The sequence below is a fragment of the Pelmatolapia mariae genome, linkage group LG2 (assembly GCF_036321145.2).
Source record: "Pelmatolapia mariae isolate MD_Pm_ZW linkage group LG2, Pm_UMD_F_2, whole genome shotgun sequence".
Classification (NCBI taxonomy): domain Eukaryota; kingdom Metazoa; phylum Chordata; class Actinopteri; order Cichliformes; family Cichlidae; genus Pelmatolapia; species Pelmatolapia mariae.
This window is the reverse complement of record NC_086228.1, coordinates 11,944,708-11,960,352: the sequence shown is the minus strand read 5'-3', so window position 1 is coordinate 11,960,352 and position 15,645 is coordinate 11,944,708. Positions and strand designations below refer to the sequence as shown.

Below are 15,645 nucleotides of genomic sequence, written 5' to 3'. Positions count from 1 at the left end.
CATTGATTTAAACGCGAGGGACACTCGGTCTCATCTTCTGATTGGCTGTTTCTACTGTCCGTCACCGGAAAAGGCGGGGACATTCTTGTAACGCAGCTGAAGGAGGGGAAAAGAGAAAGTTTTCAAGATGGCGGCGGTGTAACTTGTTCGTTGGAAAACAATAGAAGAGGCGCAGAGGGACTCTTATCCCACTGCTTCCCAGGAATTCGCTCCCAAACAGCTCATCTCGGACGTGGGCTCAGCCGAGGGAAAGATTATCCTTGGGTGTAACTCTGGGGAGATAGATTTAAAGTATGATGGTTCATTTAAACGTTTCAGGCTAGCTATCTTGCTAGCTAGCCGAACCCCAAACAGCGTTAGTAGCTAGCGGCTAACGGCTAGCGGGAGGATCAGCTGTTCGGAGGACAGATGCTGGGACAGATGCTGTAGGAGAGCGGACAGCAGCACTCTCACAGTAAGTGACTTTAACTCTAACTGTGCTTCAGATGTCCTGAAAGTCTGGCAGTTTGTTTTCAAGCGCGTGAAGTTTTATTTCCATTAGCTGACAAGTTGTTAGCCAGCCAGCTAATCCCATGCTACCCGAGCTAACCTCCATCAGCCGAGGAGAATAAAGTTTGAAGGGAGTTGTGGAGCCGTTAGGAGGCTGTCGGGAGCGGAGCACCGCCGGTAACGGGCAGGTGGACGAGGAGACGGAGGCTAGCTCCAGACCAGGTTCCGCTTAACTCATTTTCTGGGGGTGGGGGTGGAGGGGAGGTTTTTAGGCTCCTGCTTTGATTTAGAGTGGAGGAATGCGCTAGCCGAAGTTAGCCCAGCGGGAGTGAGTTTGAAGGCAGCAGCCTGTCTCTCAGACTGGGGTATAAATGATCAGGAGCAAAGGGCAGGGGCAGCTCAGGCTGTAAAGGGAGGACCAGATAGGCTCTAGCAGGACTCCGGTAGCGTTACACAGCTAATTAAACGAGCTGTTGTACACAAGACCAGGTAGATGAGGAGGCTGGATGGTGCTGCCCTCAAAAACCTGACCTCTCCTCTCCGGCAGTGAGTGTGACTGAAGGCCGTTAGCAGCACAAAGGCCGCCTCCATGGAGCCAGCACCGGAGTCTTTGTAAAGGGTGAGGGGGGGTGTAGACGCCAGATTCAGCAATATATGGACGAAACCTGAGCCGGGAGTTTACTGCAAGGCTTTATTGATGATGGCGGATTTTGTTACACCGCGACGCAGCGAGGTGATGGAGCGGCTCCGCCGGAGGATCGAGCAGTTCCGGCAGCATCACAACAACTGCGAGGAGCGCTACTTGGCCGCGATGATGGAGCGGCAGGAGATGGACCGGCAACAGACCTACGCCCTGCACCAGCGCTGCCTGCAGTCCAAAGCCAAGCGGTCGAACAAGCACCGGCAGCACCAGCAGCACCAGCCCAGCGGCGACCAGGCCGGGCAGAGAGCGCCGGGAGGCGGAGGCGGAGGAGGAACCGGCGGGGAGCACGGGGAGAGCGGGGTGACGACGGGGGAGCAGAGCAGGAGCAGCACCCTGGTGAGTGAGCACACCCACAGGTTTCATAAAAATCAACATAAGCAGCTGGAGGGTCCAAACAAGAGACAACAGCACTGATACTGAAGAGTCTTTATTCATCCACCAGTGTCATTCCACACGTTTTTATAAGCATAGTTAGCCAGGGACTGCATCACTCCCTGACATGTTCATTAGATCCCTGCAAACAGTATTTTACTTGGTGTTTAACACCAAAAACGCATTTAAGTCCAACTCTTTTTAGTAAGATTTTTTAAAAGAACTTGTTTCCAACATTTAATGAATGAATGATTCACTGTATTTTTTCTTTTAGAAACCTTGTTTTTTGTTACATCATGAAATCTGCTTATCAGCAGTACATAAAACAAGGACTTTTATTGTGAAAGGAACTGACTGGAAGAAGCCTACAGGTGTGAAACAAACTCTTTTGGGGTAACAGCTGCTTCTTCATGATGGGCAGGTGCGGCTGAAAGACAGTATACCCAGCTGATCAGTTTATTAATTAAGGCGCTGAGAATGAGCCAGTGTTTCAAGCCTCACCCCCTCAGTCTGAAATCACTCACTAGGTGTAATACTCCAGTTAATCAGTCTGTTCTAATCACCACCATTGATAAAATCCAAATCAATAACATGAGACCACGACAAAACTGCTGATCAGTGAAGCCGCTTGCACTTGTGTGTTTGTGTGTGTGTGTTGTGGCGTTGCTGTGTGGTCATGTGACGTGTTTCCCCTAAGTTTGGCTGTGGTCGCTTTGACAAACTTCTCTGTTCAGCGCCTCTGAAAATCCAGACACCTCTCAGCTCTGACCTTTGACCATTTGCATTTTCTGCAGTAATTTCGAGCTGAATTAAAAATGCCTGTGGATAATGGAATAAATTTGTTTTTCTGAAATATTTTTGAAGGGTTTAGATCAGATGAGCTTCCTGAGAACAAACAGCAGTGTAGTTTTTGTTTTCCTGTCAGTCAGCCGTTTTCTGGTTAGATGAAATGAAGAGGAGGTTTTAGTTACTCAGAAGTTTCCTGCAGCTGATTGCTTACATGCATGATCAATAAGGTGTGACGCTGCGGTAGAGGCTCGGGGTGTGTGTTCTCATATTTCCTCATACATTAATGTGAGGCGGCCCGAAAGCCCTGAGAGGTGACTCAGTGTGAGCAGAAACCCCCCCACTGCTGACTCATCACAGAGGAAACTCCCGCTGTTAGGAAATGCCTCGCTCAGCAAAGGCTGGGAGGAGGCGGGGCTACAACTGGCTCCCCCTGATGTCACCGAGTGTGCGTGTAGAAGTTTTGAGTTAAACTGAGTGTTTTCACAACACATTGGCTGATAAGAGTCTGAGTCAGAGAGGAACTGATGTTTCAGTGTAATCGGATCCTCTGAGCGTTTTTCTGTCCGTCAGTTAACGAGTAGGAGCAACACCTGAAAGTGTTCTGTGCTCGAATCCTTTCCTGTGAGTTCTGAGCATCGTATTCTAATTGGCTGTCACACAAACATTTAGTTGTCCTTCCCTCCTTCCTTCCTGTGTCCTGTATGTGGTGTCAGAGAACATACAGTAATTGCACATCATGTTGCTCTTTGTCATATTTAAACCAAACAATAAAACTGTGTTTATCACACAGTGCTGACCCATTTAAAAAAGGTACATTTTTCACCACTCCTGATTTTAAAAAAAAAAAAAAAAAAAAAAAAAAAAAAAAGTTGTCAAGCATTTTTTGGCCAAAAAAGCAATTCATCTGCAATAATAATAATAATGATAATAATGATGATGATGATGGAGCAGAAGCTGTAGGGCTGTCACACCGTCAGTGATCTAAAAGCAGAAAGTGAGCTGTGGATGGTTTCACCTAGAGTATGTTGGCCAGCCTGATATCAGACACGTCAGGCTGGTTCCTGAATAGCTGACTGTGGACAAACCAAACTCCAGTGAACCTGTTTAAAGTGGTTACTCTGTGAAGTCAGGATTTCTCCCCTTAAAACACTCGCAGGCCGACAGAAATGAGGCCCATAGTCCGGAATTTTGTGGCAAAGGCTGAGTCAAAAATTCCAGGATGAATCACCCTGTAAATATTTGGAAACAATCCTTTTTTCTCAGGAAAAATGCACAGAGTAGCCATGACCGTCCCAGGAGTTTCAGCAGTGTCACTGTTAGTTACGAAGGTCAGAGGGTGGGACGTAGATTTGTGTTTAAAAGAAGCAGTTTGAGTCTGTGCCCAGGAGCAGAATGATGACTTGCTGTTAGTTGTAAAGTCAGCATGTGTTGTTATATCACTCTGTTACCTGACAGGTGAGGCTGTCTCAGTGAAAGGACTCTCGTTAGTCTCACTCCAGGTCTGTAACCATAGCAACATGGGTGGAGTGGGACCTGTATTTCAGGTTTAAAGGCGTTCATGTGGTCACCTTATCTCTGTTTTCTGGGAGTCACTCAAGCAGATAATATTCATTTTTGTTAAATGTCTTATTAGCATCAGAAACCTAAAAACTTTTACACCTGCGGTAGGACAGGTGCTTTGTTTGGTCAGCTGATCAGAGCAGAGTAACTGTAAATGAGGCAAAATGTGTCATTCAGAAGTTCAGGTATCAGTTTAGTAGATTTCAGTTTTGTTTTGTTTTACACTTTGATTGGTATGATGTCAGAGAGGGGATACGCTCTCACCCACCTGCCAAACGGAAGAAGTTTTCCCGAAGGGGGAGGGGCTAAAGCATCTTACTTCGGACTAATGAGCTTCACAGAGGCTCGTGTTAGACAAAGAAGGATTATTATGAACTGAGGGTAAATGGTAAATGGCCTGTATTTGTATAGCGCTTTACTAGTCCCTAGTTCACACACTGGTGATGGCAAGCTACAATGTAGCCACAGCTGCCCTGGGGCGCACTGACAGAGGTGAGGCTGCCGGACACTGGCGCCACCGGGCCCTCTGACCACCACCAGTAGGCCACGGGTGAAGTGTCTTGCCCAAGGACACAACGACTGAGACTGTCGGAGCCGGGGCTTGAACCGGCAACCTTCCAATTACAAGACAAACTGCCAACTCTTGAGCCACGATTGCCCTAGGTCATGCAGAGTTACTCGGAAGAATCTAAGAATAAAAACCATTAACTGAAACTTATCTGTGTTCAGATTCTGATGCGCACACACATGCCGCCACACACCTAAAATGCCATGACCAACCGAGAGTGTTGGCATGCCCACACAGGTGAACGTGAGGCCTTCAGACTGTTTTCAGCGTCAGGGTCGCGGGAGGAGCTGAGGAGTCAGAGATAAGCTCCTCTGAATGTTTGGATGCTGCCACTTTGGCTTCAGTCGGGCTAATCAGGAAATTCTCAGCATTTTTTGGCGAGGACGTGTTTTTGTGTTGTTTTTATTTTGTGTTTGTTTTTTGTTTTTTTTGAAAAGGAAGGCCAAAGCTGCCCATCTGCAACGCTGAAAGCAAAGGCTGGACCTGTCGGTGCAGAGCAGGCTAAACCCTGCCTCTTTTACATTTGTGAAGTTTTGATCCAGGACTTGTTGTAGGAAGAAAATCCCCTTTAAAAGCAGTGTGATCTTTTTTTTTTTTTTTTAAATAAATCTATGTTTTAAAGCACGCGCCTGCATCAGTGAGCAAAGTGCTAATATTCACAGGCGGAGATGCACAAAAACACAGACATAACTTCCTGTTCTGACCCGCATCACTGAATCACGACCAGTATTCAATGTTTATGAACACGGTTAATGTGTGCAGTGTATGCTCCAGGTGTATTTTTTTTCATCCATCTGAGACGACATGTAGTCGATTTACTGATGGAAAGTCCCCACACTCAGCGACTCCCAGGGCATTTGGCAAGAAACGGTCGAAAAACAGCAATGAATGTTTTTCTCTGAGCGTCTCTTTGCTTTCTCCAAGTTTAAAACTGAGAAGCCTTTACTGACTTTTAAAGTGATTTACAATGTGAGTCACAGCCTCCGTCTGTCACCTTGTTCTCGTCGCTTAGGTGAAGCTCTGCCAAGATGCTTAGCATGGACGCAATCGCACAAACTGACTCCAAAAATCGGAGGACTTGTTGAAGGAGAAGTAGGTGGATTATTTGACGTTTTTAAAAATCTTTTTTAACCCTTTGACTGTAAAAGTCAAGTTTGTTTATATAACGCATTTGAAAAAAGTGGCTGTACATCTAAAATAATCAAATTACTTAAAATTTAGGACAAGATGACAGAATGTAAGAAAGGAAACTAGAAAACCTGAGTAACAGAAAAACACAAAAGTAGTTGGAACTCATTCTGATTTAAAAACCCAGAGAAATTGGGTGTCATATGCATAAGGCGACCATAAACAGGATAACAGCTGACGGTTAATGGCGGTCACCTCGTTGGGCGGACGGTGTGGACACTGAACTTTGTGAACATGTTAAGTAAAGAACAGGTGATGTAGGATGTTTGACTGCTGTTTTCTTTTTAAGGTGTTGTAATGTTTTGTATCTTATTTTATTTAATATAAATAAGCCCTTAATAATAATCAGCGGTCATCATTGACCTCTTCGGGTTTTTATCAGCACGATTCATGTGCACTGCATCTTTAAGCTCCGTTTTTAAAACCTTGAGATGTATCTTCAGCCCCTAGTTTCCCTGATGCCAAACATCAGAGTGACTCTGAGGCGAACTAAGGTTTCAATGTGGACATGAAGCTGAGGGTCAGGTATTTTTCACTGCGAGTAATCACACAGCAGCACATTAATGACTAAACTTGTGCTGTGGATAAATCATCTGTGCTATTCTTCTCACTGAAGTTTGGTTTGAGTTCAGCGTCTTTTGCATTAGCCCACCTTCAGTAACCCTACAAACATGGCTGCTGTTTAGTATTCTTTCTTATCATGGAGAGGGTTAATGTGTCATCTTTAGATGGAAACAACTGAGCTAACTTCCTGCAGACTTGAAAATGGTTAAACTTTGGAAATCCTCGTTTTCATGGATGCTCTAGATGATCTTTGGAAACTGAAGAAGAGTTTAAACCCGGAAATCAGTAATGACGACAGACTTCAGGGGGTGCTTTTTCTTTTATCAGAGTAATTTTGGTTGAATAAATCTGCTCACACACAGGGGCCACTTTTGCTTTCAAAGTCGGCCCAAATATGCTAATAGATGTTTTTTCCTGCTTTTGGTAGTAAAAGTTTTATTTGTTAATGTTCTGGAATGTCACATATGCAACAAAAGAGGTTTAAAGGAAAAGTTCATGTTATCATGCACAGCCTGCAAGCTGTTAGGGACGCTGAGAGCCGGTTTGAGGAGCGGTGTCACATTACTGTTGTTTGACTTTCCAGAGCAGGAGGCGCTTTGGAGCTTGTGTCCACCTGCCTGCTCGTCATCACGGGTACCGCAGGTGTTCAGCGCGTTTGGCAATCACGCAGTGTGAGGATCAGCTGACGTGCTGCGATCGGGCGAGTCGAGCTGCCGACAGAACGCAGCCGTCAGACCTGCCGACTGCCCTTTATATCCTTATGTAAGCCGGCCTGCCGGTAATTTTAGCAGGACCCGTCTCTCTGTTGCACACCCCCTGCAGCTCAGCTGCGCGTGTGCTTACTGATGGTGATGATACCAAAGTGAGAAAGAATTCAAATTACACAAAAAACAGAAGCAGTTGAACAGGGTATCAGTTTCTAATGCACCACAAAGTATGAGTGTATAATTGACAATCATTTATGTTATATCCTGTTTTTGTGCAACAAGGTTTTTGGTAACTTGGTCATTCCCAAATCACCCCTGCCCTCCTCTTTCAGCTTTGTGTTGGAATATTTTATTTAAAGCCTTTCGTTGATTTAGGTTTTATTTTCCCAAACAAAGTGGCACTTTTTTTTTTTTTACTTTCTTTGTCAGCCGGTCAGAATTCAGACCCTGTGTAACATGCTGGGTCTGGGTCAGATAAAATGTAGTAATGTATTTTTTACAGATATAAATAGTCCTTGTTTTGTAAATTATGTGTTTGTTTGTTTGTTTTTTAACTCAGAGGTTCACTTTGAGGTTTGAACCATCTGGGGTTTTGCTTAGAGTAACTCTTGATGCTTCTTTTTGTCGCTCCAACTGCAGGAGACTCTAAAGAGGAAGCTGGAGAGCCTCAGTCCCCCTGACCTGCGAGGACAGGTCAACAGTTATGAAAGCTTCCCGTCGAGCCAGAAAGGCTGCCAGGACAACAGCGCTACCGCCGGTTCCCCGCTCGACTCCAAGCCAGATATCAGCAACTCTAACGGGCCCATGTGCGAGTCGGCGGACGGTGGCAGAGAGCCGGGTTCAGACTTCCATCCGAAAGAGATGAAGCAGGAGCCAGACGACATCCTCCCCATCATGCCGCCCCCGGTTGGCAACAACAGCCTGTTCCCTGAACTGAACGAACAGGAGTGGACAGAGCTGATGGAGGAGCTGAACTTCCCTGTGGACTACGAAGACATCCAGGAGATCCTCAACGATGGCTTTGAGGACCGCAAAGACCCCCTGGAACTGGCAGCCACTCAGGTTGGTGGTGGTGCTGTCGGGGGAGGAGCAGGAGGGGGGGGACAGTCTTCCCAGGGTTTACTTCCTCCAGATTTGGTGAGCGTGAAGGCGGAGTTTTCCCCACCCTCTGCCGTCTTCGAGCAGGATTCTCGCACCGGCTCCCCCCAAGTCAGATCCACGCCTTCCGGGACTGCTGCTCCTCATCCCACTAGCTCCCCTGTCGCCTCCTCCTCTGCCTCTTCCCCAGCTCTTCCCACCTCCCAGCCTGCTCCTCCCAGGCAAATCCAGCCTCCACCCAACCACCTCCTCCCTCAGGGGCCCAAAGACTTGTCCCCTGCCCAGCAGCTCCAGGAACTGGCTGTCCGGCAGCAGAGAGTCCAGCACCTCCACAGACATATGCAGCAGCAGCCAGGAGCCAAGTTCCCCAACCACCCCAGCCACCCCTCTCCATGGTCCCAGATGCCCAATACCTCTCAAAGCTCACAAGCGAGTGCGTTTGGTATGGACAAATCCACAAGTAACTCCCTTTACTCACAGGATTTCAATCCCAATGCCCAGAAGCAGCTGGTGATATCCAGTCAGCCCAACAAGGCCTCTCCAAAGGCGGGTGCCGGCAGCTTCATGCCGGGCTCCGCCGGACACCCCAACATGCTGGGTCACCCGACTTCAGGGCCGCCTCTCAGCCACGCGCCGGCAGCAGGTGCTCAGGCACCGGCGGTCATGCTGAACTACAACAACACCAAACCTCTGTCGCACTATGAGGCGGGGCCCGGACCGCCGCGACCCACTAACCAGAACCAGAAGGTGGGCCTGCTTTCACTCATGCAGCAGTGCCGCAAAGAAAAGCCCTACCGGCCTCATATGCCACACCCACAGGTGAGAAGCACCCACGAGACGCAGCCATCACACGTGATCTGAACTTGATTTAGAGCCAACACTGACAGAAAAACTTAAATCGTGGGACACTTTTTAATATTACGGTAATAATTTGTTAGTGTTTTTGATTATCTGATTACACCTGTGACCGTCCTTGATTACAGAGCTGCAGCTGAGCAGCACCGATAATCCTGTTCAGGCTTATACAGCAACAAGTGACAGTGTTAAACTTAATCAAAAAAATTCCTCTGACACAGGGGGGGGGGGGGTGTTCAGTTATGTGTTCATTTATTGTGGACCCGCATCATCAGGTGTACTTGTATCCAGACCTCAGATGGACAGGTAAAGCTTCGGTTAGCCCAAAATAAATAAAATCGGGCAGCAGCCTTTTGTTCAGCTTCTTAGTGTTTGTTTGGGTCGAGCAGCTGGTTGCTAACCCTCCCACGGGGGCGGGGCGGGGGGGTGGACGGACGGAGGGTGGGAGGCCATGACAAAGCAGCCTTTCATACTTTATACCCCCACCCTCCCCCCTCTCTCCCTGTCTGTGTATTTAAATTTAGCTGCTCCTGCCTGTACTTTTCCTCTCAGCAGACAGGACACACTGTTCCTGCGCTGCTGTCTGTCTGCGTTTTGTTCAAAGATGAACATTCCCAGCTAATTTCAAGGATACGTCTTCCTGAATGGAATAACCTTTCCTGTAGCTCCCCCCTCAGGGTGCACCGTGCATTCTCAGCAGTAGATCCATCATGAGCCTGTAGTTCCCTCCTCAGCCTCAAGGGGGCACTAGCAGTCCTTCAGGTAAATTCTGTGCAGTGAAAAATGAACAATTAGTAGTGTTGTCAAAAACTAAAATTACATTTATAGTTAGTGAGGATTTCAGAACCACTGCCCTCTGATCATCACAAAGCTGTCCCACTTAATCTGTAAATGTTGTTTTAACCAAGATGAAGTTTATTTTAATTTATTTAGCTTTTATTTCATTCTTGAAAGTAAAATGTGCTGTTCAAGGACAGCTGGTCAGGAAGGAACAGCATTACTAGGCTGTGAAAATGGTGGCTGGTTTTCGGAGGCTTTTAAGACAAGCTCCATAATTTCAGATATAAAGATTGTTGTCAAGAGGACTTTAGGACACACCTAAATGATCCCAGCATAGAATCAGACGAATGAACACACAATATTAATCAACTCAAAAATATCCGTATAACTTCACCACTTTAAAGATCTGAAATCATGAGCTTTACAAAGAAAAACAGTTGTCTGTTTTCATACAGACAAGGCCGGTAAGTTTCTGAATGGAAGGATCGCTCAACAAGTGGTTGAAGTTATTAAACGAGAACGTTGCAACAGGTAACCTATGAGATGTTCTGGTTAAACTTTTTGCTCGACAGCAGCTCTGTGCTGGAGTCATGAAGAACTGCCTGACGCTGTTACCAAAGTCACATGAAGCTTTTTTAGAGCAGAGAAAAAAAGTGTCGCTTCTTCTTCAGTAACAAAACACAAAACTTCATTTGCAGGATCAGAACGGCTACCCCGCTCCTCCACACGGCCCGGGGCCCACAAATGCCATGACGTCCAAGCCTGGAAACAACGCCATGCCGGGTAACCACGGTAACACGTACATGACCAGTAAAGAGGCAGCAGCGAGGAAACAACAGCAACATCATCAGCAGCAGATCCTGGAGCAGCAGAAACAGCAGCAGTACATTCAGAGGCAGCAGCAGATTTTAGCCGAACAGGTACGACTCACCTGCAGGTGGTTCCAACATTTCCAACCTGCTTGAATGCTGAGAGGGTCAGTTTATTCTGTTCTTGTCATTGCTCTGCTCACCTTCAGTGGCCACATGATGAGTTACACCTCGCGTCTGTCCTAAATCTGAAGTTTCAGCTGCTGCTGCAGTAACACTGCCGTGATTACTGTGTACGCATTTACAAATACCGCTACACATTCACGTGCAAGCATCTCGAATCTCAGTACACAACCTGTTTATTTACACATGCACCAGTTTATTCTCATTTATAGGTCTGTGTGCACGTCTGAAGCCCACACAGAAACCCTCTCCATGTGTCTGTGCAGGAGAAGCAGCGGCAGCGACACCTGACCCGACCTCCTCCACAGTACCAGGACCAGTCGGGAACAACGGCCAATCAGAACCCTTACCCACAGCAGCCGGCCAACCAGTTTACAGGTACGCCTACAGGAAGTGTTCACAAAGTGCGTTTCTCAGGTCTCTCAGGCATGAACACCTCTGTGACAGAGCTGTAACTGCCCACTGCTTCTTCACATGTGGAATGAGCTCATTACTGCCCCTTGTGGGTGTTCAGGGAGAATACACAGAAGACAAAAGTGGTTATTTTTTTGAAAGAAAAAGGTGGAAAAAGATGAAACGCTCCTGAGCAGGATCACAGCCTTTCCTGGGACTTTTTTTTTTATTACTTTGCTTTATTTATTTCATATTGAATGCTTTGTGATTCAGTTCAGAATCACAAAATCAAAGGCCACAAAATATAAGAAGAAGCAGACACCTTGCAATGCAGAATTTAACACAATTATTAAGTACCAAAAAAGGCACTTAAGTAATCATAACAGGAAGTAGGAGTTATTTGAATGTGTGTTCTGCAACTTTTTGGTATGGGACTTTTTGGTTTGGTATCCTTCCTCATCCGTGGGAGGAAGGAGGATCAAAGTGCCGACACTTGGGTATAAGTTGTGCGTGTGCTTCGAAAGATCGGACCATGAAATGTTTTGAAAACATGTATTTTTTCAAGAATAATTTCAAGGTTCAAAATGCAGAGTTGATCATTGACCAATGGGAAAATTCCAGTAAAAAAAAACAAAAAAAAACAAACAACAAACAAATCCGGCATCAAACATAAACCTTAACCGGGTAAAGACCGTAAGATAGATTGCAGCTCGGGCGGCTGAAGCTGAAGCTTCTAATGTGATCGAGTTTATGGAGAAGCACAGCTCAGAGGTTCGTCGTGTTTTCCGGCCTTAGGATAAATCCCGTTAAAAATGGTATGATCTGTTACTGCAGAAAGTCGTAGCACACAAAAGATTAAATATTAAAATGACATCTAAAACATTCAGGGAGCCACCGGAGAAGCCAGAATCAGGACCTTGTAAAACTAGCAGAGTTTTTAATCAAAGTTCAGGATTTCGTGACCGTCTGGTCTCCAAAGTGATGAGTTTCCTCATGGAAATAAAAACAGCCTGCGTTCTTACAGGTTTCTCCTTCATTCATATTTAACATCCTAAGACCCGAACTCTTCCACGGCATGCATTTTTAATTTCTCTTTGATATTTGGGCATATTGGGTCCCGATGAATGTAAAAAACAAAGAATTACCAGAATTTTTTTGGGAACTTATTTTTGTTGTTAAGAAAAATAAGAGCCACATATGAGGATGTTCGTTTAAAATTTTGATAGAACAGTGTCAGTATAATGTCCTTGTAAGTGGATATCAGGCTCTTGTAAAGCAAAATTGAGTATTTTGTCCACATATGTGGACGCCAGGTCCTAGGAGGTTAACATGAGACCACAGATTTATGGTGAATATCTTTAAAAATGTGTTTGTTCTAAAAATTTCCGAGCGGCTGTGTTTTATACCTGGACAACTGAAACCAGAGTGAGTTTGGTTTCTGTGGGTTCAGCCTGACTGTGTAAATACCGCTCGCCGCTCATTTGAATGGGAAATGAAAGTAGCTGAACAGATCAGCGGTTCAGCTCCAGCACGGTTAGAGTTACGGGTACAAACAAAATTCTTTTATGTTTTCTATTACGAGATCTCAGGGATTAAATGTGCGACTAAGGAGCTTCACTGGGCCGACCCACTTATGTGGCCCACTCTGAAAAAAGATTTTGACGCACGTTTTCCTGATTGTTGTTTTCTTCTGTTCTTCTGGTTTTGTTTAGCTTCCTCTCAGCCAATGGGCAGTGTCAGCTCCATGGGAGGTCCCGCCCCCGGGTCCCGTATGTTCCCTCAGAATCAGGGCATGATGAGCATGAACATGGGTCAGGGTGGTGGTCCAGCAGGTGGCGTAGCCCCGCCCCCGACAGTGAGTCAGGCTGACATTAGTCAGGGGGGTGGAGCCGGCGTGGACGTCCTCTACAACACCATGAGTATGCACCCCAACCACCTGGCCCAGCAACCCGGTCTGCAACGCCAGACGTCTCTGAACACCACCATGAGCGCTCCGTACGGGCACAACCTCCTGCCTCAGCAGCAGCACCTGAAGACGCCACCCAATGCAGCTATGTTGAAGCAGCCTCATGTGACCGGAGCTGCCCGTCTCCCGGCCTCCATGCAGGGCAACATGGGGGGCGGCATGCCGGGGGGTCAGAGCGCCGCCTGGCAGCAGCAGCTCGTCAACCAGCCGCCTTCCAATAATGCAGGCCTGTCCTTCAGCGGCCCCCCAAATGCCTTCCACATGCCGCCGCAGCAGCCTTGCATTCCCAAGATGCCATCCGGCTCCGCCCCCTTTGGCGGCAACCCAGGTGGACGTCCGATGGGTGGTCTGAATCCCGGACAACAAATGATGCAGACAAACATGGCAGCGCCCCAGCAGAGGGCACTGCCCAACCCCCAAAGACAGGGCCAGCCAATGACCAATCAGCAGCAGGGCCCGCAGAACCAGGCCGTACTCCCCAACCTGGCAGCGTTCGGACAGCCGCAAGGCAACGGTCGCCAGGGACTACAGTGTAACCAAGGATACCAGGTGAGCCAAACAGTGAATCAGCAGCAGCATCAGGTGTCATTCGGATACAACGTGGCGTCGGGGAGTTTCCCCGCGGAGAGCGACCTGGTGGACTCGCTGCTGAAAGGACAGAACACGCAGGAGTGGATGGCCGACCTGGACGAACTGCTCGCCAACCACCACTAGTCTCACGCATGCACGCACGCACACACACGAAGCCTGCAGAGTGAGCCGCCGACCACTTCCTGCTGCCGCCACGTGTTAGCGTTAGTCGCAGAAGGCTGGCGACCGCGTCACGTTCTCACGCTGTCAGAGAGAAACCTGTCAGCACCGCACACGCACAGACTGGCCGTTGAATCGTTGCAGCACGATGAAGAAACACAAAGTGTTCAGAGCTCCTGTAAGCGGCCACATTCCTGCTTGGAGGCTCTGCAATTCAGCTGAGTCAGCTGATCCGTGCAGCTGAGCTCCTCCGGGGTTTTTCACAGATCAGACTGAATTCACGGGTGGGAACACCACACTTTCTTCATTAGATCAATAAATATTTAAATAATAGAGTAAGAAAACCAGCTGCCTTTCCAGGAAGTTCCTCATCCCGCTGTTCGGACTGCAGCTGGCTGTCCTCTTGCTCTGGAGCCGCGGTGACCTCGCTAAACCTGCTTCAGGTTCAAGGTGGCATGACCTCCCAGCTCACCGCAGCTTCAGAACATCTGCCCACATCAGCGGTGATCCGCAGGCATCCATATGAGATGAGGTGATGGAGTCTCTGGAAAGCAGCTGAGCGAGTCTGTGGGAAACACGACAGGAACGGCTGGGGCAGTGACTGACCTTTCAAAATAAGAGTGATGGGATAGTCCACTATGAAACTGATCGTATTGTCGTTTTGAGTGAAAATTGTCGTTAAACATCTCCACGCGGTCCTCGAAGGCTCCGTTCAGAAAGCAGACTAACGAAGCGCTCAGTGTGTAAAAACACTCCTGGTAGAAAAGTCCTCAAAAAAAACATTAAAAAAATTAATGTTGCAGTCCTGACATCAGCTTCCATTCTGGACTTGGATGCACTAAACAAATAAAACCAGTTTTAAAATGCAGATTGGGTTTTTATGGAGAAAAAAAAAAGTGGACTTTTACATGAATATTAAGAATTGGTTCTAAAACGATCGCCACCTTCTTTTAAGCTGCTGTCGTCCCTGCAGGATGGCACTAATCAGCTTCTGTCCTCAAACTTTTTAAATTCATGGAATGAAATGAGCACACAGCAGGCGTGTTTGGGCCTAATCTGGGCTAACTTTGGCACAGCAGAGACAGACGCTGATTTTCAGAGTCAGGTGTGGGCCAAACATTGGCTGCTGTGTGGTGTTCGACCTTTTATTGCACATTTGGAGGACATTACGTGATAAACATCAGAGCATATCTGCTGATGAACGGGACAAGAACTAACTGGCGCTCCGAGAGCAGCCAGACGAGATTCAGGTCAAAGCCTGAAAAACCCACCACCTGATACTGGATCAGCCGTTTTTAAAGGAAATGAAATCAGAGCATTGAAGCTCGGTTTAATTTTTCCCCGTATAAAGACTGAAAGTGTTTGTGATCCTTTGCCTGAAGGTTTCCTGATTGTTGTGAAGTAGCCTGAACTGATTAAACTGGTTTCTGAGACTTTCTGTTCTCTTCCACCAGGAGTGTAAATCTAAACACCTGCACACGAGTCAACGGTAAACACAAACGGTGTGCACGCACAAAAACAGCAGTAAGATTACTACTGAACCCGCAGTCCTTGCCTTCGACCGCCACGTTAGCATTAAGTCACATTAAAGGACCATCCCTCTGTTTTTTTGTTTTGTTTTTTTTTGTTTTTTGGGGGGGGGGGGGGGGGGGGGGGGGTCAGCTGGATGTCTGTTTTGTTTTTTTATTTTTAGGACTGAATCAACATGTGTTTGTTTCTGGTTTTACAGCTCGAGCCGGGTGATTTTCATACTGTAGGGAAATGATTTTCTCCATAAACATTTAAATAACTTAACAATAGCGCTTTCTTTGTTTAGGTAAATGAGCTGCTGGTATATCGAGCCTTTTTTTTCCCCCTATGGAATGTCATGT

General features: G+C 47.0%; 1 protein-coding gene across 3 annotated transcripts; it reads left to right on the top strand.

The window, feature by feature from the left end:
• Positions 1 to 124: 124 nt before the first annotated feature.
• Positions 125 to 15,404, top strand: maml1 (mastermind-like transcriptional coactivator 1). 3 transcript variants are annotated; one of them, XM_063492989.1, is made up of 6 exons: positions 125 to 454; positions 1,219 to 1,528; positions 7,580 to 8,857; positions 10,372 to 10,593; positions 10,932 to 11,043; positions 12,771 to 15,404. In XM_063492989.1, the coding sequence occupies exons 2-6, from the start codon at positions 1,226 to 1,228 to the stop codon at positions 13,736 to 13,738; spliced, it is 2,883 nt and encodes a 960-aa protein (XP_063349059.1). In that variant the 5' UTR covers positions 125 to 454; positions 1,219 to 1,225; the 3' UTR covers positions 13,739 to 15,404. The 3 variants fall into 3 exon arrangements, with proteins under 3 accessions (XP_063349059.1, XP_063349050.1, XP_063349042.1); XM_063492980.1 differs by having other exon boundaries at positions 1,037 to 1,528; XM_063492972.1 differs by having other exon boundaries at positions 125 to 1,528.
• The last annotated feature ends 241 nt before the right edge of the window (positions 15,405 to 15,645 follow it).